The 22,139-nt window shown below is 48.2% G+C and overlaps 7 protein-coding genes across 7 annotated transcripts; 1 reads left to right on the plus strand and 6 right to left on the minus strand.

Annotated features, from left to right (window-relative positions):
• Positions 1-4,367: 4,367 nt before the first annotated feature.
• Positions 4,368-5,427, minus strand: FPOAC1_003823 (uncharacterized protein; the record flags this gene model as incomplete). Its single annotated transcript, XM_044848378.1, has 3 exons — positions 4,368-4,500; positions 4,581-5,025; positions 5,067-5,427. 3 exons carry the CDS (start codon positions 5,425-5,427, stop codon positions 4,368-4,370), a joined length of 939 nt encoding a protein of 312 aa, XP_044714294.1.
• Positions 5,428-6,389: 962 nt separating this feature from the next.
• Positions 6,390-11,008, plus strand: FPOAC1_003824 (uncharacterized protein; the record flags this gene model as incomplete). Its single annotated transcript, XM_044848379.1, has 4 exons — positions 6,390-10,206; positions 10,272-10,398; positions 10,485-10,714; positions 10,764-11,008. The coding sequence occupies 4 exons, from the start codon at positions 6,390-6,392 to the stop codon at positions 11,006-11,008; spliced, it is 4,419 nt and encodes a 1,472-aa protein (XP_044714295.1).
• A 250-nt stretch (positions 11,009-11,258) lies between these two features.
• FPOAC1_003825 (uncharacterized protein) lies at positions 11,259-11,717 on the minus strand (the record flags this gene model as incomplete). Its single annotated transcript, XM_044848380.1, has 1 exon — positions 11,259-11,717. The coding sequence occupies one exon, from the start codon at positions 11,715-11,717 to the stop codon at positions 11,259-11,261; it is 459 nt and encodes a 152-aa protein (XP_044714296.1).
• A 1,399-nt stretch (positions 11,718-13,116) lies between these two features.
• FPOAC1_003826 (uncharacterized protein) lies at positions 13,117-14,475 on the minus strand (the record flags this gene model as incomplete). Its single annotated transcript, XM_044848381.1, has 1 exon — positions 13,117-14,475. One exon carries the CDS (start codon positions 14,473-14,475, stop codon positions 13,117-13,119), a length of 1,359 nt encoding a protein of 452 aa, XP_044714297.1.
• A 661-nt stretch (positions 14,476-15,136) lies between these two features.
• FPOAC1_003827 (uncharacterized protein) lies at positions 15,137-15,994 on the minus strand (the record flags this gene model as incomplete). The annotated part of the gene is made up of 1 exon (XM_044848382.1): positions 15,137-15,994. The coding sequence occupies one exon, from the start codon at positions 15,992-15,994 to the stop codon at positions 15,137-15,139; it is 858 nt and encodes a 285-aa protein (XP_044714298.1).
• A 1,040-nt stretch (positions 15,995-17,034) lies between these two features.
• On the minus strand, positions 17,035-19,266 carry FPOAC1_003828 (uncharacterized protein; the record flags this gene model as incomplete). Its single annotated transcript, XM_044848383.1, has 5 exons — positions 17,035-17,037; positions 17,089-17,153; positions 17,202-17,295; positions 17,343-18,844; positions 18,894-19,266. 5 exons carry the CDS (start codon positions 19,264-19,266, stop codon positions 17,035-17,037), a joined length of 2,037 nt encoding a protein of 678 aa, XP_044714299.1.
• Positions 19,267-20,035: 769 nt separating this feature from the next.
• On the minus strand, positions 20,036-21,615 carry FPOAC1_003829 (uncharacterized protein; the record flags this gene model as incomplete). Its single annotated transcript, XM_044848384.1, has 3 exons — positions 20,036-20,596; positions 20,646-21,002; positions 21,055-21,615. 3 exons carry the CDS (start codon positions 21,613-21,615, stop codon positions 20,036-20,038), a joined length of 1,479 nt encoding a protein of 492 aa, XP_044714300.1.
• Between the last annotated feature and the right edge of the window lie 524 nt (positions 21,616-22,139).

Below are 22,139 nucleotides of genomic sequence, written 5' to 3' on the forward strand. Positions count from 1 at the left end.
TTTATTTTATAAAAAACCTTTAAAGTGTCACGGGCTGAGTCCGGCGGTACGGGTGGACAGGGAACGCTTCGGGCGTAATAGGTTCTATTGCTACGGATAGGCACTGCAGGCAGGTCAGGCTCTATTAACAAGACGTAGCTCAAGGAGCTACGTTCAGGATCTGACTGGCGGTCTAACTAAGGTTACGGCGATAACGCTATCGCCACGTGATCTGATCCACTTGTGGCTCTAGGGTAGGTTGGTCTGACTTCGAGCTGTGACAGTGCCCCCCTCTTTAGCATCGAGCTCTGCCGAGACGGGCTACTGTGGTCCGGGCTTGTCAGGGTATCTCCTGTGGAAGTTCGCCACGATCTCTGCAGCATTCTCCACGTAAGCAGCAGGGACTTCTGTTGGGTCTGCATATCCGGCCCATTTCACAGTATACTTCAGCCTGGGGCGGCCTCCTCGGCCTCGTCTGTCCCATCGGGAATCCACAATGTCTTCAACCTCCCACTCTTCCACTCCTTCGGCTTCTACTGGCGGTGGCGGGTCTACGTTCTGACCGGGCAGCGGATTGGTGGCAGCTGGCTTTAGCAGGCTCGTGTGAAACACGGGGTGTATCTTCATGCTGGCGGGCAGTTCCAGTCGATAGGCGTACGGGGAGATGACCTTGCCGATCTTCAACGGGCCGATGTTCTTCCAGTCTAGTTTCTTCTGTGGCCTAAGGGTCTTGATATTCCTGGCGTCTAGCCACACTGGAGTCCCCCTACTTGGTATCGTCGGGCAGGTCGTCTGTGTCGGTTCGCTTGGGCTTCGTAACGGGCTTGTGCGGCAATGCTTTCTGATCTCAGGTGCTCTAGGATGTCGTTCATCGTCTTTGCGAACTGTTCTGCGTCTCTAGTGGCTGGGGTTCCTCTGACTGTAATCGTGGGTTCAAAGCCCATTCGCGGGTGGAATCCATAGTTTGCAAAGAACGGAGATACGCCGGTGGTTTCGGATTTCAGGGAGTTCGCTGCGAACTCGGCCAGGGGGAGCCATCGGTTCCAGTCGTCCTGTAGGTATGACACGTAGGCTCGCAGGTACTGTTCCAACACAGCGTTCAGGCGTTCAGTCTGTCCGTCGGTCTCAGGGTGGTAAGCGGTGGATAGTAGCGAGCTGATCGACAGTTGTTTGGTGAGCTTCTGCCAGAACTCCGCTACGAACTGGGGTCCCCGGTCCGATACTATAGTCTGTGGGAGCCCATGTAGCTTCCACACTTCCTTCAGGTAGTAATGGGCTGCGTCTTCGGCATCGCAGGTTCCTTTGCATGCGATGATATGTCTCATCTTGGTCAGGCGGCAGGCTATAATCAGGATGGCGTCATTTCCTTCGCTGGGCGGCAGATGTGTGATAAAATCCATTGACACATGTTGCCAGGCTCGTTCGGGGATAGGCAAGGGTTTCAGCACACCTTGCTTCGCTTCTCGGGCTGGGTTGGCTCTTCGACACGTATGGCAGTTCTTAACCCATTGTTCGATGTAGGCCAACATTCCGGGCCAGTAGTAATCCCGGGAAAGCAGGTCATAAGTGCGGGCACGACCTGGGTGTCCTGCTATAGGGTGTTCGTGGCAGGCTTTCAGCAGGGCGGTCTTGAGGGCGTCGTGGCTCGGGATATAGATGCGGTCCCGGTACAACAGTCGTTCCTGGACGATCTTGCACTCTGCAAGCGTAATCTTCGGGTGTCGCGGTGCGTCGGTCCTGAGGGCTTGTAGTATCGACTGCAGGTCTTCATCGGTCTGGTATCCTTCGTTCAGCAAGCGGTCGATCTCTTCTGGTAGCTCTATTGAGAGTGACGGCTCCTCGGGTGTTGGTGCGGGTTGGTTCTGTTGTAGTGGGTGGCGGATGCGGGCTCTCTGGACTCGTAGCGGCGGAAGTTGCCAGTTCTCTTTCTTTAGGACCACCTGGCTTTGGTGCGCTAAGCGCTCATCCCCCTCTTTAGGGAGGTCTTCTGACCTCCTGGTCAGGGCATCGGGTTTAACTCCCTGTTTCCCAGGTCGATATGTGATCTGGAAATTAAATCGGGACAGGAACTCAGACCAGCGGGCTTGTCGTCGGTTAAGTAACTTCGTCGTCGTAAAGTACTCCAGGTTCTTGTGATCCGTGATCACTTTTATCGGTGAGGGTGCCCCCTCCAGTTCGGGTCTCCATTCTTCGAAGCAGCGAATAATGGCCATGAGTTCCTTATCGTAGATCTCGTAGTTGCATTCCGTGGACGTATGCTTCTTGGAGAAGAAGGCTACCGGGTGCAGCCTTCCGTCATCGTCGTATTGCGACAGCACACCGGCGGATACATAGTCAGAGGCGTCTGTCTCCAGGATTACGTCCTTCGTCCAATCGAAGGGGCGTAAGATCGGTGCTGATGTGAAGGCTCCCTTCAAGTCTCGGAAAGCCTTTTCGCAGGTTTCGTCCCAGACGAACGGTACGTCTTTCTTTGTCAGGTGGTTCAACGGGGCTGTAAGCTTAGAGAAGTCACGGATGAACCTCCTGTAGAAGTTCGCAAATCCTGTGAAAGCTTGTACATCTGTCAGGCAGGTCGGGGTTTGCCAGTTCTTAACAGTTTCGATCTTTGCAGGGTCCATTCGGATGCCGTCTCGTCCCACGATAAGGCCTAGGAACTTGGTTTCCGTAACCATGAATTCGCATTTGGCTGGGTTTGCGAATAACCCGGCAGCTCTCAGTTTTTCAAGCACCATCTTTAATTGCTCGACATGTTCTTCTCGGGTCCGGCTATAGATCAGGATATCGTCCAGGTACGCAGTGCAGAATATATCCAGGTATTCCCTCAGCGCATCATTAATGTACCGCTGGAAGGTCGCGGGGGCTCCTGTTAGGCCGAAGGGCATAACCAGTGACTCATATAATCCGAATCGGGTGCGGAATGCTGTCAGGTACTCCTGGCCTTCCTTGATACGCAGATTATTGAAGGCCGATACGATGTCAATACGGGAGAAGTATTTCATACCAGACAGGTTATTCAGGGATTCTTTGATCAGGGGGAGCGGGTAGCGGTCCTTAACCGTAATATTATTCAGGGCTCGGTAGTCCACGCAGAAGCGTAGACCACCGCCGGGTTTCTTGACGAATAGTACCGGGGAGGCTACAGGCGACGAGCTTGGGCGGATGAATCCTTTACGCAGATTCTCGTCTAGCCACTCTCGTAGGGCTGTCAGTTCGTTCCGGGACATTCCATACAAGGGTCCAAACGGCAGTTTTCCTCCTGGGGTTAGCTCGATGTGGTGGTCTCCAGATCGGTGCGGTGGTAGCTTCTCTGCCTCCTTAGGCGAGAAAACGTCCTGGAACTCTCGAAGTTCTTCCGGCAGCACGAATGCCTCTGGCTCAGGCTTAAGCAGGTAGTCCAGTTGCTTCAGGGTGACGGTGAAGAGGCGGTAACGGTCCTTCTGGCTGTATATTCGGGCGGTTCGCAGGGAAACCGGGAGGATATCCTTTCCCTCCAAGGCTGGTGGGATACTCCCTTTCATCTGGCGCATGAACTTCTTCGGGACGGTCTGTAAAGCCTTAATCCTTGTAGGCTTGGTTGGGGTGTTGCAGAATTTCTGGCAGTACGGGCTGTTAAATGTGAACGTGTGGGCCGCGAAGCCCACCTGCGGGTCGTGTTGCTTTAGCCAAGGCATTCCCAGGACAATAGGGTAGCTGGCTAGCTGGGTCACGTAGAAGATCATGCTCTTCTGCTCGTGATCGGCAATGCGGAGTCCGGCGCGGACGTAGTAGGCGACCTTCCCGCTCTCGGCAGGTCGCCCGTCGAACACTTCAATCTCGAAGGTTCTCTTCAGGGGTCTAAACTTCAGGTTCTGGGACTTAGCCCAGCTCTCGTCGATAAACCCTTTTCCTTCCGCTCCGCTATCGGTCATAGCGTAAGACGGAATTGGTTCTCTTCCGGCCACATTGAGGCTGGCAGGCAGTATCATCAGGTTCGAACGTTGGTTGTTCTCGTTCTCAATCGGGATTCCATGAACGGAGGCGGCGGACAGTTTAATCTTCGGTACAGTAGGTGCGGGGGAGGGAGCCTGGCGCCGACTTAAGACAGGCTCACCCCGTTTTCCTGGCGTCCTCGGGAGTGTCTAGATCGGCGGGAACTGGCGCGGCTGGATGTAGGCGAGTGTGGAGACGGGGGCTGGCTGGTGCGGTTGGGGCTATAAGCGAAGGTGGCTTGACGGAGCCTGGTTGGACGTGTGTCAGGTTCGGGACAGTCGCGGAGGTAGTGGTTGGCTGAACCGCAACGGAAGCACTGGTTGTTCTCCCGTCGTTGGTTAGGGCGGTTATAGCGGCGCTGATTGCTGAGGTCCATAGGTTCTCCGGCTGGTTGGCGGTTTTCGGGGGGGCTTCTCCCTCTACGAGGCGATGGGGACTTCTTTCGGAGTGTCTGGGGGTACTCCTTCAGCGGCATATTCGTCTTTCGTGACGCAGGCTGTGGCTCCGCTGCGAAGCGGCGTCGTCGGTTTTCCAATTCTTGTAGGAAGGTGGCTAGGTCGTGATATTTATAGCTAGGCGGTGGGTTGTGTATAAGCATTCCGCGTAGTTCTCGGGAGACAGCTTGTTCCAACAGGGTAGGGAGGGCCTCTTCTGACATTTCTCCTTCCAGCGCGAGGCGTTGGAACTCGGCGAAGAAGGTGCTGAAATCCTTGTGAGTCTGGCGAAGGCGGAATAATTCGGCGCGGGCATTATTGATCCGGTTCGGGTCTCCAAAAGCGCGTTCTAGTAGATCGATAATATCCTGGTAGTCGGGGAGTTGGCATTCACCAGCTTTAATGTGCGGTAGGACTTGTGCATAGGCGCGTCCCTTAAGACGGCCAGTTACATAGGACATTCGGGCGAGGCGTGTCGGGAATCGGTCGTGGTTAGCTTTTAGTTTTGAGTGTATCTGGGAGACGAAACGGCGTAGGTCGCTCCGTTCGCCCTCAAACTTGTCAGGGTCGGGTAATCGTTCGGTAAGACTGGTTGATTCGGTAGATCGGGAAGAAGGCGGAGGAGTCGTTCCCATAGGAGTCGCTACACGAAGCTCAGCGGGAGCGCTAGTCTCGGGGGTTCACGGATAGTAGGTACGGTAGGTCGGGTGGCGTCGAGGGCACGCCGTTCGGCCAGGCGGGCTTCAAAGAGGGCGTCATCTTTCTCTTTCAAGGTTCTCTTGGTCTGTTGCTCAACATATTCGAGTTGGATTTGTACAGCGTCGCGCTCTTTAGCGATCCGCTGGAGGGTATGCTCTCGATCCTGGATTTTCTCTTGGTCGGCTTGGAGCTGGTCCTCGAGGTGAGAGATACGGTTCTGGGCTTCCTCGGCGTAGGTGTAGACACTTTTGAAGTACTCGAACCAGTCGTCGAGATGCTCGGGGGCGTGGGCTCGGAAGGAGTCTGCGCCATCTGGCAGGAACGGAGGAAGCGGTCTAGCGGTCATTGCGTTCGGCGTCCAAACGGTAGGAGCTACGTAGTGTCACGGGCTGAGTCCGGCGGTACGGGTGGACAGGGAACGCTTCGGGCGTAATAGGTTCTATTGCTACGGATAGGCACTGCAGGCAGGTCAGGCTCTATTAACAAGACGTAGCTCAAGGAGCTACGTTCAGGATCTGACTGGCGGTCTAACTAAGGTTACGGCGATAACGCTATCGCCACGTGATCTGATCCACTTGTGGCTCTAGGGTAGGTTGGTCTGACTTCGAGCTGTGACATAAAGCTTTTTTTTTTTTTATATAATAAAAATTTAAATTTTAATTTATTAATTTAATAATTAATTATATAATTAAAAGCTTTATAATTAAAAAAAATAAAAATAATAATTTAATTATTATTTATATTAATAATATATTAATTTTAAATATTAAAAAGAAAATTATTTAAAAAATTATTAAAAATTTTAAATTTTTTTAATTAATTTCTTTTTTTTAAAATAAAATTAATTATAAAAATTAAGCTTTTATAAATAATTTTTTAATTTAATATATAATTAAAATTAATAAAGACTTTAAAGTTTATTATTTTATATAATAATTATATAATTATATAATTTTATTAATATTAATATTAATAAAAAAATATTTAATAATTAATTTTTAAAAAAATAAAAGCTTTTATAATAATTATTATAATTTTAATTTTATAAGTTATAATATATATCTTTAAATAAAATCTATATTAATATTTAAGTTTAAAAACTATATTTTTTTATAAATTAATTTTAAATATATACTTTAAGATTTATACCTTAAAAATCACTTAATAAAAGAGAATCCTAAATCTCTAGAGTAGGTCTTATCTTAGAGAGTTAATACTGCAAAACATGGCAACGGAACTATCTACCCATTTAACTTTCCCGGCACTATTAACCCCAAAGTCGCGTGTGCCCAACAAAATCCCTACAAAATGTCCAGTAATACCAGGCAGTCCCATTGGCAGCAAAATTCCAACAAAGAGGCTCTAGACAGGGAGGCTCTAGACATGGAGGCTCCAGACAGGGAGGCTCAGAAAGTCATCTCGGTCCGAAAGCGGCTGGGAGATCTCTGCGAATGGGAAACTAGGGCATTCAAGCCCGCACTGACGTTAGTCGCCTCCGTTGAGCGTTTTCTGAACGAGTTTGCAGCAGATGGATTGTGTGACGAACATTCAATCTGTTGGAAAATTCCTTTGAAGAGTTCGAAAGACAAGTCTGGGACAGTGGAGTTGAAGGTTTCCAAGGCGAGTGCAGGATGGAGCATCAATGCTGGTGAAATCGAGGCAATATTATCGATCTGGATGGCTAATCTCGACACCCACAACAAGAAACAAGCAAAGAAAGATAAAGATACAGAATGGCAAAGAGCTAAGGCTGGTGTTGCGTTGGGACTTGATTACTGCAGGCTCCTGGGACGGAAAAACGACAACGGGGTCCTAGAACGTGACATCAACTGGTGGGTAGGCAATCCGACCGTTACAGAAATTGAAATCGAAAAGCAAGTGTCAGAGGCCAAGTCAATTAATCCTATCAAAGACAGCAGGACAACAAGCTTTCAACCACGGGACTCAATTTCAATCAGTAATTACCGTTCAAAAGCTTTGAGTCGTGACCAGACAACTACCACGCACGTGCCATACACCTATGACAGCTCGAAACACGAGAATGTCAAGATAGTGATCGGCTATACAGAGCCTGCTGCTACGAGCAAGCCTGCTACAAACGAGCCTCAGAAGCTCTATGTCCAGTATTCCACTGCCGCTACCACCACCATTGCGTTGCAGCATCTATTTACACACTTCATATGGACGATCGTCGATCGTCTACCAAAGGATTTCCTGGGCCAAGGTTCCGTCGATATTGATAAATCTGTCAGTGTTCAGCCACCGATAAAGGTCGATCCATCATCGAGCAAGTCTGGAATTGAACGAAAACTGAACCATGAAAAGCTCACCAAATTTGTCCTTCATGCTGAAAAAGAAGGACTTGGAACATTTGACGATATTCTTCACTGTCTTATACCCGTGTTCAGTATCAAAGACCGTTTGCCCAATGACGCAACCTTGCAGTTTGACCTACCCAAGCTCACTGAGCGAAAAGATTGGTTAAGGGCAGCATCCGGATTTTCCGGGCTTCTTAGGTCAATACCAAAAAGCTCCAGCTATAGTTTGGAAGATTCCCTCACTCTAACAACTGTAGTCCGTGCACTGGATCACGTCTGCATCATGGAACTGGACGAAAAGTATACTCGACGGGAAAAGTATACTCGACGCGAAATGCCTTCCACCGCGAACACAGAGTTGAAACAACCACAAGTGGATGAAATTGAGGATTCAATTACAAAGTCCAACAGTCCGAAAACAAATACCAAGACTAAGGGGCGGAGACCAGCTAAAGATTTACGAAACTTCATTGCTGAGGCTTTTCCAGAAGCTATCAAGAAACTGTGGTTATTCTATGAGCTTCAAGGACGCGCAGAATTCTTTTCCGATCTCGAAGAGAGCTGTGAGGAGAAGATATCAGAGAAGATGTGGTCACTACAGCCCGACAACCAAGAACAGGAAGCTTTCATGGGACACATCAGATTCACCAACTTGCACCGAAAGATGCTTGATGCAGAGGATCTCGATCTAGGTGGATTGCAAGGTATTTCAGGATCGCAATTAGAGACGAGAGACATTTTTGGTTGGACGGCTCTTCACTATGCTACTGTTTGCGCTCGCTTGAACATTGAAGGACTCAACAAGCTCAGCAGAATTGCGCTTTCAAATGGAAAACGCCCAAACCACTGGTGGACGGACAATTTGGGGAGGAGCCCCATCCATATAGCTTCGTTACTTGGAAACTCGCAATTCTTGGATACATTTTTCCAAAACATGTCAGACGATGACGTGCGATTTGCCCTTCAATCAACCGGTCTGGATGGAATGACTCCCGTTCATCTCGCTGCTGCTGGGGGACACCTAGAGTGCCTTGACGTTTTCCTCAAGCTCTCATACTTCTTCGATTTGGAATTCAAAGAAGATGCCTGGAAACGGAGTCCAGTACACCTCGCCTTTGCCCAAGGCCAATATCAGTGTGGCAGGGCATTACTCCAAATTGGAGAGCTCAAGTTCAAACCTAGCAATCTCGATACTCTTGGAAACTCGCTGTTATCTTACCTTGATGAAGAGGAACCTGAGCAACGAGATATTGGACATTCGTTACTGAGAAAATATTCTGAGAAATTCACAGAAAAGGACAAGGAAGGGAAAACTGTTTGGCACCATGCGGTCAGGTTTCTGAGCCATGATTGGCGTGTTCTATGCGAGGACGAGTTACTGAACACCCTGATACAAAAGCATAAATCTACGATCAACTTGATTGATAGAAACCAGGAAACTCCTCTTCACCTAGCGGTACACCAACAAAATGGTCATTTGGTCGAAAGACTTCTTTTTCTGGGGGCCGGTCTGTCTACCAATAAAGACAAATCTCGATCTCCTTTGATGCTTGCTTGCTGTGTCGGACGACCTGAAATGGTAGAGGTCATGCTGGACAAGCACAGTGGAGCTGCCAAAGATCAAGATGGGCAGGGCAAGTTTGCATTACATCAGGTGGTCGAGTCCGAAGATTGTGGCAATGACGTTCGCCTCGATATCATCACTAAGCTTGTTCGAGCCATGAGAGGTGCCGAAATGAAAACCATTGATGTTAAAGACAATGATGGGCGCACCCCATTACACATTGCGACAGAGAAGGCCGATAGCTCGGTAGTCTCTACACTCCTCGACTTGGATGCAGACCCCAGTATCAAAGACAAGGATGGCGCAAATTCATTACACGTGGCAGTGAGATCTTGGCCTAGCGAGAGAGAGCGTACCAAAGTGATGCTCGAGATCGTCCGTAAATTTCTCATGAAGGCACCTGGCTGCTTGGACATGTCAGATGACCTGGATTTTACACCGTTGACCCTTGCCTGCATGTCCGGTACGCCACTGGACTTCATTACTCTAGTAGTTGAGTTATCGAATCAGAAAGGGTCGAATATCAATCTTAACCAATCAGATGTTAGCTTCGGTCGATCTCCTCTTGCTTGGGCTTGTGGAAACGGCCACAAGGACGTTGTCGAGATATTGTTAAAGTCTGCGACGGTGGACGTCAATCAGATCTCGACTAAATTTCTTTTCTGCACGCCACTACACATTGCCTTGATGGACAACAATCACGAGATTGTCGAAATGTTGGTTCGCAACCCAAAGCGACGTGCAGATATCAATATAGTAACCCGCGACTGCCCTAATCTTCTGGAGTTTGCTTGTCGAGAATCTGATGAAGACTGTATCAAATCACTGCTCTTACACCCTGAAGCAAGATCTCCAAAGTTTCTGATCTCTGTCTGGAAGCGGGCTATCCAACAACCCTCAAATAGAGAAAAGATGCCCTGGTTAGTACATGATTGGGAAGATGCGATCCTCGACCGCAAAAACAATGTGCCGTTTCCATTTCACGAACTCGCCGAGGTCGGGCATTTGGAGAGGTTTAAATTACTCCTACAGGATAAAGAACTTCACCACGAGTGTGACGCGTATGGCTGGACGCCTGCCGACGTTGCCAGTCGGTATGGTCACGTTGAACTAGCGGAATTGCTTCGTCAAAATGATCCTGCGAGAGACATGAGCGACGACCGTTATGCTAAACCGTCAACATTTTTTAGCCTTTTCCAAGGGCCGGAACTTCAATTATCAAAGTGCCCTTCTCATCATCAGTGTTCTGGCACAATCTTAGGCAAGTCAAACCCTCGATGAGTAATTCACCTTTCTAACTCTGTATAGCCATAAAACTACCACAGAATCAGACCCTTCCTAAGCAATTCTGCTATCTTCGCACAAAAGAAGCCATTCCGCCAAACTTGAAATACTTCTACTTTGAAGTCAAGATCCTTTATCCATTGCAAAATAGGTAAGTTGTCAAGATATCAGTTTGGTGAAATAACATTTCCTATGGTTAGGAACTCTCGTTGCTGTCTGCTAATTATCTAAACACAGAGAGATCGTTGTAGGCTTCTGCCAGTCAGACGTTCCCGAGAACCAGGTTCCTGGGTGGCATGACGGTTCCTTTGCATACCATGGAGACGATGGGAGTTTCCATGTAGGCGGTGATCGTGACACTCCACAGAGCAAGGATAGATTTGATCAAGGCGACGTAGTAGGCTGTGGCTTGAACTTTGACACAGGGCAAGGCTATCGCACCAAAAATGGTGTCCTTCTCGGTTCCAGTAGGTCGGCAATTGTCTTTACAACTCACATGTTCTAATAACTTAGCAGTTTATCAGTTCAAGGACAAGAAATTCTCAACCGGGAGATTCTATCCTTGTATTGGTGCAAGGACCACTGGTAAAGGGGATGAGTTCAAAATCCAGACTACAATATGTTCTTCGCCAGAGCACCCATTTCACTACAAAGGACCATATGACGGGCTCTTACTGAGAACTGAATGGGACGATGAAAGTATGTCTGCGAATAGTTCCAAACAAAATTCTGACACGGATTCCGATTACGAGACCGAGTAAGAATGAGCGACTTGTTCCTTAACGCACATGGGTTACGGTAATTGAGAAGGCCTGGGCGATAGCTTAAGGTATCATAAAAACCAAAATAAGTATTCAGTTGCTTAATGATGACTTTTACTGGTCGGGTCAAGTCGCCCAACACATAATACATAGGTGAGCATTTGGCTGAAATTCAGCACATGCATCGCAGGCAGAGGACGTGATAGTAATATAAATCATAAACCTAGTAATCTGTTCCTCCCTTGGGCTTTCATTTCATGTACGTCCTTGCAAGCCTGACAGTAGAACTGCCACCGCGTCGCACCATAAACCCACCCAAGCCCATCAACATACAACGGATAGAGACCATCATGAGACAGTGGTCGAACATCTGAACACATGCAACAAACCCCATATCCGCAACAGTACCCTTTCCTCCAATGCTCACAAATATCGATTGCCGACCGAAGTATATCGTACCCCATTTCTGCCTTCTGACATCCGTCACAATAACCTGCCCACCGCGGCGCATCGCGGTCCCATCCTGTACCATCGATGTACCGTGGATAGCGACCATCAGGGCGCAGTGGACGTGAATCTGCGCAGGTGCAACATTGTCTTGGTTTTCGATAAGCGGTGCAGTAACGCTGTTTATAGTGGTTGCAGGGGCGATAGAATTCGTAGGATGTGATCTTTTGTATTTCTGGAGGCTTGCTGTCTGTCTGTTCATGAAGACGATAGGTCATCTTGGATGTGCAATGACACAGTAAGGGTGAAATGCATTTACAACTTCGCTATTATTTGAAGGTTTCCGAGGCGTAAGTCCCGAGGCGTAAGTCCCGAGGTATACATATAATTACAAGTTCGCTGACTGTATAATACAAATTTGAGAGATCCATGTGAATTATATCTTGGTGACTCATGCAAAGAGGTTGCCTGATTAAGATTGATCACAGTAGCCTCACTAGTGGCTTTGCTTGACTAGTAAGGGCCTAGCGCTGCTAACGGTAGGACTCAGAGTGTTCCGCACTGAAACCCATCATCCCGCCCTCATATTTTGTTGTCAACTTGAGAAGATTTCTGCACAATGGTATGTTCTCATGTTAATATATATATTCGCAAAGACTCAAAGCGTCTTCCATTTAAAAAAGCTGAGCAGCATAAAAGATACCAAGGAGTGAGAATGACAACATGAGAAGCACAGAAGCTTCTTGCAAATTCTCGTGTTTCCAAAACAACCACAAGAAGAAAAACATCAAGCCTGGAACACAGGAGACCAGGATATAGATAAGTACTCTCAATCCAGACTTCTTTTCTCTGGCAATGATACCGTAAAACCTAGGTCTTTTCTCCCCATTAGAACTGCCAAGTTCTTTCTTCTGTGGAATCCTGTCCACCGCATCGCACTCATTACATATCCTCTGGCGAGTCACTAGACAAGCCTCAGAGTCAATTCTTCCATAAAAGCGGTCGTAGAACTCGTGTCTTGATAACGGAGGCTCGTCAAGTGGCCGGGGTCGATAGTAATAATCCTTGTCGCAAAGTGGAGGGACACCACTGCGGCGTTCACAATATCGTTTCTCATGCCACTGTTCAAACTGCCAATCGTAATGCGTCAGCTGTGTTGCAAATATGTCATGAGCTTGAGCGTACCTGATGAAAGTCACAGTGGGAGAATGTCATAAGACCAAACCAGGTCTTGAACCACCCCTTAACCTGACGATATTCAGCTCTTAGTTGGCAAAAGAGCTGCTCATTGCAAAGAAATTTAGATTCAATTGGTCTAAGTTGTAAGCCGCCGGCGTCTACGAAGAACATAATGAATCGACTAGTTGATGGTATCGATATTGTTACTGGAAGAGCTTCTGATACAACAGATATTCTAGTTAGAGGCGCAGGATCTTGGTAAGATATACGTTGATGATTGTGTAAGTCCTGGCTGCCAGGTTGAGTGGGAGAAATGGGAGATGTCTTGGTAAAGATATTCGGTGGCGGGCCAGACGATGGAGATGATATAGGAAGAGTCTGTTTTCTGATTGTGACTACGCCGTGTGCGAATACTTCCGGAACCACTTCTCTTCGGATGTCTCCGCAAACCTTGTACTTTTAGCTGAGTCCTACTAATTCGACTAGATACTTACGCAAGTCCAAGTGAGTGCAGCACAATTAGACGGTGGTTGCAGTTCGGACACATCCAGTGGCCACAAATCCCATTCACGCGGAAGCGCCGCCCTGAGGGAAATGAACCACTTGTGTATCCACGAAACCCTCTCACATTCGGTTGAGATAATACCTGTTGGTTTTGAGTATGCGAGTTCTGATACCATTTCTGTGATGCGACGGATGTCGGAATCATTCATCCCTTTGCTCTGTGACTTGGACAGGCGTTTTAGTCGTGCCTCAAACGATGGATGAACAAGGTCAACTAAACGCGTGACAAAGGCGCAAAAAGAGTCCGTGGAAGCAATTAGACTTTTCAGTCCAGGCATGTTAGGTTGAGCATCATTCTCATCTCCTGAATCAGACTCGTTTGGCTCGTCGTCTTCTGATACGGGGTCGACTTCCCTGTCCCTAGGAACCCTTTCTTCTTCTCGTCTTTCTTCTTTAGATAAACCATTAATAATCTCGGAAGACAGCTGGCTGCCTGACTTTCTGAAGAACAGACCTATCCGAGTTGATTCTGAACTCCGTATTTCAATTTCCAAATCTTGTCCGAGTAGCTTCAGTAGTTTTCGGAGTTTGCCTAGAAGTCTTTTTCGAGACGCTTCTTTCCCATACAGAGCTGGGTGTATGAGCTTTCGCAAGTCCACAGAACTGTAAAGGAGATCGATAAAAGCCTCATTTGCTTCACGTTGTTCAGCTGCCCCTCCGCCAGATACTGAAGTAGGGGCTGTAGATGAAGATATGCAGCTACCAGAGCCATCGCTACTGAGGTCATCATCGAGGCTATCACGGCCTTCTCTAAACCTGGTTTGGGTGAGATCTCCGAGGGAGAATGATGCTCCCAGGAGAGTGGTGGTGAGAGGACGGATTGGCTGAACTTCGTCGGCAGGAACACTAGCAACCCTTGGGTCGTTGTTCTGGGACACGGTCGAGTTTCCAATCGTTCGAGATGACCCATCAGCCACCGTCGGTTTAGACCTTTCCGTATGACTTGGTCGCCCACCTTCTACCCTGTGGTTGTGCTCCTGTCTCATAAGATGGATCTGACTGGCAACTTCTTCCATCTGACCGCATGTTCGTTCGACGATGGCGGTTCGGTTACTATCTTGTTGCCAACGTTCAACGTCTCGGTACATCTTGTCATAGCGACGCTGCTTTTTCTCTGTCTTGGAGCACAGGCGGCATACTCCTGGCTCAAATTTCGTCTCGTAAACAAGCTTCAATCCACAAGTTTCCCCAATTCGATGTTCCTTGATACAATGCTGTCGGAACTGGCCCCATCTCCATACACCGCAGCTCCAGCGAACTTGGTCGAAATAGCACATTCTGGTGACTTCTCTCAGGAGCCTGATGTGTAGACTAACGCAAACGTAGTGTTTGAGAGGCAAAACAGATGAAAACTGGCTGGAATGAAGCAACGAACTTGGAAATTAATAGAATCGCTAAGAGTGTATTGAAAACATCGTAGGAAATTCCATACAAATTAGCTCTTTTCGAACGGCCTTTTCAGTGACAACTACGATTTTGCAAGGTCAATACAGAGCTTGATTACCTGGGGCATTCAGTACCTAGTGTGCATGCGGCTGAAAGTGACGTGGCGAAATCAGAACCAATTGTTGGCCGATAGGTGCATGAGGTTGTCAGCCTTACCATTCTTGCCAGGTCACACTTAATTCCCCATCTAGTCAGCCCCGACGGTACTCGGACGTGAAGCTCTGCCGACTTCACTAAGAGCACATGCATGTTTTTCATCTAATTGCCTAGTCTGTAGTAGTCGATTGCAAACGGTTGTTTCGCCTTATATACAGAGTCGCGAGACTTCTTGGTGCTGAGGCTCAAATAAGACACCCATTAGGTATTGTCGTATACGAGAATGCCGCTGTGGCTTGTTGAGTCAATAAAGTGTTTTACAACGTGGCTTCTGTTCTTGAGAATCTCTTCGATCTCTTCGATCTCAGCATCGGCAATATAGCCGGCTTAGAGTTGTTACAAGATGTAGGCTAGAGCTCCCAGTAATAATGCTAAGAAAGTAGTCCCTCCAAACACAATCTGCACTCCCATGCTCTCTTTCCAATCCAGTGGTTTACAACCAAAACTCTCAGGGATTTCCGACCTGTTGTAAACAGTCATGCACACCCGCCAAGACATTTCGGCGGCGATGCTTGATGCAGCCGCAGGGGTCACAGCCACACATTTATCTGCCAAAGTTACCAGAGGCTCGACTGCGCAGACCTCTGCTAACATTTCGTCGGCACGGTTATCACCTTCCGGGACCTTCATCGTGTCTTGGACATCGATGGTGAGTCCAACTGGAGATGAACAATTCTTGTCCCTTGTCTCAGCAGCGAGGTCGACCTGTCCTGAAGAGCCCTTTGTAGTGAAAGTAATATTGGTCTGGGTAAAGTTGGCGTCAACATAGTGTGAATTGTTGTAGAAGTGATGGCTATCCTCGACACAATTGAGAACACCAGTAGTGAGCGTCATAAGCCATTTGCCTTCAACATTCAATTGCCGATGGTAATTGACTTGGAAGTGAGGGTCATGGTTGGCTGAGAGATTCATAGACCGCCCCCAAATCCTGCCATCAAGAGCAGGACTGGTAGTATTGCTATAATTGTAGACGTAATAAAAAAGATACGGTTGCAGAGTAGGGACAAGTTCGGGGGTTCGGAAAGAGAAAATAAAAGGTGTCATCAAAGAGGGAACGAATGTCGTTTCATTGCGTGGAAAGACCAAACCGACCTCCAAGGTGCCTGGAGAATCACTTTGCGATTCCTCGGCAGTAACCCCGTTGGAGATGAAGATGAGGAAGAACCAACACGCCAAGGAGTGGAGGCAACGCATTTTGCAAATGAGTGAGAATGTTGATTGAGAATGTGCGCAGGAACAGATTTAGTTTACAAGGGCCTGAGTGACTTCTTGTAGTGAACGGAATCCACGTCTGTCAGGGCACATGAGTAACATGTTGGCATCTGCACGGCCGTGTTTCCGGCTTGGTAGTTGTTGGTTGACAGATATTAGTCAATGCGGCCCAGCAGGGGTAACGAAAACTCCTGGTACAAAGCAGCACCTGTCACAATGGGTATTCGGCCTGTGCCGCGGATCAGGACCATGGGGTGACTATATGAGTAAATATCGACAGGCAACGTTACTCGTCATATGTCAAAACTCGTTAGCTAATACCCAGAAGAGAATACAATTCCCGCCTCCAAGAATCAGGACCCAGCTCGGCTACAGCGCCAAGACTGCGTCACCTTTTTCGGCCTCCAAAGGTTCCTGGTAATACTTACTCTTGCGAGATTTTACCGCGACGGCAATTTCCCCATTAGGAAGAAAAGAGGATTTTAAAGTAGAGAAAGCTGGGGTCAGATTGGCCACTTGGAACAAGCATAAAATTAGCTTTTGGAGCCGTTAAGGCAACCACTGGTTCGGCCCGTCGGAACATTCTTCAAAATTAACACAATTTCTAGGGCACAGCAGCCGCTTGTACTATAGTGATCTCAAGAAGAGCTTCAATGGTCAAGGCGAGACTGGCAACGCCGATGGTGTTCAGATCAACAAGTCAGACGGTTTTGGAGAGGAGCGGGAGCTTGTCCGATTAATGCTAGGTGAGACCTTACCCGTACCTTCCAGTCTACCATTGAATGTATCATTGGATTCATATCTAGAAAGGAAGATTCACAGATTGGCTACAGTAAACTGGCCTCTGATAAGACACTCATCAGAACAATTGAAACGTCATTTTCCTTTGCCAATTCATCAATATATGCAATAGAAAAATAAATCTTAAATTCATCGAACTCAATTAAGACTTTTCGTCATTGATAATCCAAATCGAACATGACTACCTCTCTCTCTACATCCCAAAACATATGCTGATCAATTTACTGATGGAAAACGTTAGTGACGAATTATGTGAGAAACAGAAGCAAACGTACCACTTCAATCCACCTCGCCATCCACTTGTCAACCGCCTGCTTCGCCTCATCGATAAGACCCAGTTCTGTCAAACATTAGCAACAAGCCACTTTATCACTGGATTATGCCTTACCTAGCAGAAGTTGTACAGCGCCACGAATTCCAGAGTCCAGCGCAGAGGCAATCCAAGCATGAGTGTAAGAAGTGTGTTCGCCCACAAAGATCATCTAAAAACATGTTAGACTGGCACATTCGACACTTTACGATTTCTTACCTTGTCGTATGTCTTGAAGTACTCGGGGATGTAGAGTTGATGTTGTCCAGCGGTTGGACTGGCCCAACTTCCGGATTGAAGAGGATCCAAAGCCCAGCACTTTCTGTTAAACTTGCCGGTGTATAGCTCCCTGATGAACTCGCCGTGGATATCAACCATTGCATCAAAGACCATCTGGACATGCTCCTCCTCGGTCATACTAGCCAATCGATAACCCATGTCGCCGCTTTGATAGCTAGCGAGAATAGTAGCAGGACCGGTGCCGTTGATGTTGTAAGACGGGTAGCAGATTGAGCCAATGCCGGGAATATCACTAGTAGTACTGCAGCCTCCAATGATGGGGTTCTCATAGTGTTCCCAGAAACGCTCAGAGAATTCGAGAGCGACCTTGCAGGCGGATCCGTAGTTGAGACCCTTGATGGCGTTGGAGATGGTTGCTGGAAGACGAGGGAGACGCCAGCGTCGGACAATAGAGAAGGGAACCGCGATGACGGCATAGTCAAATGTCGAGTCCTGGAATTCTGTGTCATTGTACTCCTTTCGCCATTGGAGGGTGACCTTGTCATTAGCATCGTCGTATCGGACACGCTCGATCTTACGACCCATGGTTGTAATATCATCAACAAGCGGGTGGAATGACAGAGGAAGTCTGTTGAGACCTCCATCAATTGTCTTGTAACTCGCAGCCGAGAAGTACAAGCCCTCATAGAGTGTATCCCAGAACGAAGTAGCAGACCAGTCACCAAGAACATCGGTGCTGTTAGAGCTGCCTTTGAGGTAGTTGACCATGAAAGCGTACTCGGACCATTGATCGCCTCCAAGACCATTCAATCCAGTCTCGAGCCATTGCTTATGAGCCTTGAACATGTTCTTGGCCATAAGGGTACTGAAGTCAGACCCAGGCATGTAAGAATCCAACTTTGCCTGCAGATCTTCCACTTCAGGTCCAGGGTTGCTCGCGGCGCCGAGTGAAGCGTTTTTGGCAATCTGGGCGAGTGTTGGAGGCATTCCGTTGGGAAGCTTGAACTCATTCTTGTACGAGAGACCGTTGGGGTTCGCTTGGATCCAAGGAATGAAGTCAACGCTGAGATTCTTATCGTGGTTGTTGATACCGTTCATCTCTTCGGCGAGTTGAAACACTAACTGATGATCGGTGATATTCATCGTCTCATTGGTCTCGGGGCTCTTGTAGGTTGAGGGAAAGCGCATGGGACCCATCTCTTGGTAAGAGTAGTCAAAGGGACCACCTGTCAGATACTCTGTGTGCACTCGACCGCCGAGACGTTGACTGGCCTCGATAATGCTGATGTTGGCCATGCCAGCTTGCGCAAGAACGAGATAAGTCATTAACCCAGACATTCCTGCACCGACAATGGCAATTTCCTTCGACTTTGCAGCTTCTTCGTCGACGAAGGAGGTGCCAGTCTTGGTCAGGTGAGCGACACCATCGAACCAAGGACCAAGAATGTCAAAGCCATTCTCTTCTGTCATATGAATCGAGTCTAACTCTGTGTTAATACATATACATGAGATTGATAACGATTGGCTTACCTTTGTCTCGCTTCTGAGGCGCTCTTCGTTTTACACGGTGGAGTTTCTGTGACTCACTTCGTCCTACCAGAGATCCATCCTTTGTCCAAGCTGATATGCATCCATTGTCGTTTGTGTTGGTAGGAATGACCCATGCCAACCGAGAAACACTCTTGCTGTCAGTCTCGGCGATGGTGTGGTGAGCTTCGGAGATGGACTCAGCATCACAAGGGCCATAAGTGAAGGACAAGGAACCTTGAGTAGGTTTGTTGAATCTCACATGGATATTGGCAAGATGAGATGTGAGCGGCTCTCGAGTCTCGAGTTGGACGGGAAGGGAAGAGGCAATTGAGCCGCCAACGCTCAAGGCGAGGCTTGCAATGGATTGTTTCATCGTGAATGATTAGGTTACAGATGATTTCACGTTCTAGTCATTGTTATATTCTCTTATCCTTACAGATATATATACGAATACAAGTAAATAGCTCAGAGGCCTTATCGAAGACAGACATTAGAGAAATCTATCCTCCACAACTGATAGGCCAAATATGATAACCACTTATCTCCGATTCAGCGGCCGATATACCAGGATGTCAAGGACCGTATTACTGGATCTCACAGATGTCGCATGTTAAACAAGTCTTATCTGTTATATGGGGTGAAAGGGCGCACAAGACAAACACAGACTTGGCTGTCCGCTGCACTCCGTACTTAGCCGGTGGATTTGGGTTGCATTGTCTTATCAGTTTGAGGAGCCATGATTCCCCGCGACATGGCTAGTACAACACAACGATCTTGTTCACCGATGATCCGGATGGAATAATGACATGAGAGACTAGTCTATAGAAGGTAATGGTTCCCTAGGCTATTAACACTTGAAAAGGCAGGAACTTTTGTTTCAATTGATAAAATCCCGATAGGTACAAAACATTGCCAAGGAAGATAAGCGACGACCCGACCCGACCCATATTGCGACTACCCCACATCGGCGAACAAGTTTGGGTATATCCGGACAACGATAACGACAGATAACATCCCAGACGATAAGATACACAAGTGATGATCTCAGAGACTTTGCTAAACATGACCATGAACCAGTGGATAGGCAGACAGCGACCTCTCGTTTCTCCCTTCTCCGACAAACAGATGCTCGTGACCACTGTTTAGTCTGCCATGATACTCTTGCCGCCATCCGCAGTCACTCGCTGTCTTACTCGAACCTTCATACGACTGTTTGCAAGTCGGCGGAAGAATACCTGATCCGACACATGCGTTCGAGACACACTCACCATCGCACTTGGGCAAAACAAGAGGGCCTCGCCCGTCCTCAATTCGACAATGTGCGACATGAGATCAGATGCGTCTGTATTGACACCAGCTAGGTGCTTCTGCAGTACATTGAACCAAGCGGGTGACGTAAATCGATGGACAATGACAGTAGAGCAAAGGTCAAGGAGCTTTGGCGAAATGGTGGGCTCTTGTGTAGACAGAATGACTCGAGTGCCCAGGTGTCGCTGAAGACGAATGACCGAAAGAAGAGACTCTGTCAGCGTCTGACTATCGCAGCTGTCGGTCATGTATTTGTGAGCCTCGTCGAGAGCCACAATACGGCCGACGGTGCCCTTCTGCTCCAGAAAGAGACTGAGACAGATATTGAAGAGCGAACAAGCCGCCTCGGCGGTGACGCAAGGGCACGAGAGATCGACGATAGTGAGCTGGCCAGCCTGATTGATTTGTTAGAAGGTGCCCTGTCAAAGTGAGATGTAAACATACCTTGAGCTGCCAATTGATTCCTTGACCCGCGGTCCGGAACTTGGAGTTGGTTTGAGCGGGAACCATGAAGCTCTCGAGAGTTTCCAGCCGCTGCTGCAAGGGAACCATCTGACCTTCTTTCAAGTCTTCACGGCTGACCAGTGTCTTGAACATTGTGTAGTTAAATGCTGAGTTGGTCGACTGCTGTTGAATTCGCATGTCGCGTAAAATGCGACTGATGACATGAAGATACAGAGGCAGGCCGCCTCCCTTGACTGAGCTGACTGCCATGAGGTCCAGCATGCGCTGCGTGTTCAAGTCGGACTGGTTAATTCGAAGCATTTCGACGGTCACGTTGGGAAGGCCACTGTAAATGCGCTGCGGAAATGTGTTAGCGGACGTGTTGAAGATGAGGGGCAGGTGCAAAAACCTTGATGTTCCAGAAGTTGGAAGGAGCGCAAAGCACCCGAACGTTCACTCCCGGGTGACTAGAGAGGTAGGCCGCTTCGCAAGGCATGCCTCCCGTATCGGAGATGAACGTGTCGTAGTGAAAAACAAGGCCAGAGAGTGGGCGGGGGAGTTCATTCGCATCACAAGGAAGCAAGCAGTTCTCCAGAATCGTGCTGAGGGAGTGACTCTTGCCCGAGCCCTGACTGCCGCAAATGAATGTGCTCGACGGGTCAGCGACATTGTAGAAAATGCGGGAGTTCATTGCGTCACGGTGATTGAAGTCGCAAGACTGCGAGGGCCCAGACGCGATGTCGGAAGCCAGAAGACCGTATTGAGACGGGCGATCGGCTTCAGGAAGCGACTCCATGACTTCAGACGTGAAGATGGGAACGGAGCCAGAGACCGTCGTCTTTGGGAGATTGTCTTGGAGAAGCTGAAGATGAGGATGTGGCTCGGTGGGCGCGCCGCCCGTGTTGCCGTTCAAGTGAGAGAACATGTTGGGTGCAGACCCATCCACGGCGGGACGGAGGTGAGCAAACATGCCGGCGGTAATTGAAGATGGAAGAAGAAGGAGCGATCAGGTTGGAGATGACGAGAGTCTGTAGAAGTAAATAGTGGGTGCTGTCTCGGGTGAGTGCGCGATGGTTGTTGTGAGTTCTTCCGTCAGTGATTCACGTCGGGGGAGTTGCAAAGTCGAGCGCGATGATTTTGAGAGAAGGAAGACCACGGAAATAACTGAATGCGGGGTAACTGGCTGCTGTTATGTCGGATGCATCTTTATCGCACCTTTACCATTGATTTAGAAAACCTCGGCCGTGGGCAAGAAAAGATCGGACTTGGTTGCAGCTGCCAGGCACTGCCATTAACTTAGCATGCTGTCAACATCGTGTTCATATAAGCAGCGACTATCAATGCACGTACCTTCAGTAAAAATAATGTAATATACTAAGCATAATGATAAAAATAAGACTGTATTGCGCATAACGAATTGCCAATCCGGGGCCGCTTTTGTTCACAGCACCATCTTCAATCAGTGAGCTAGCATTATAAATTTTAGAAATAGTG

Source organism: Fusarium poae, chromosome 1 (genome assembly GCF_019609905.1).
Source record: "Fusarium poae strain DAOMC 252244 chromosome 1, whole genome shotgun sequence".
NCBI lineage: Eukaryota > Fungi > Ascomycota > Sordariomycetes > Hypocreales > Nectriaceae > Fusarium > Fusarium poae.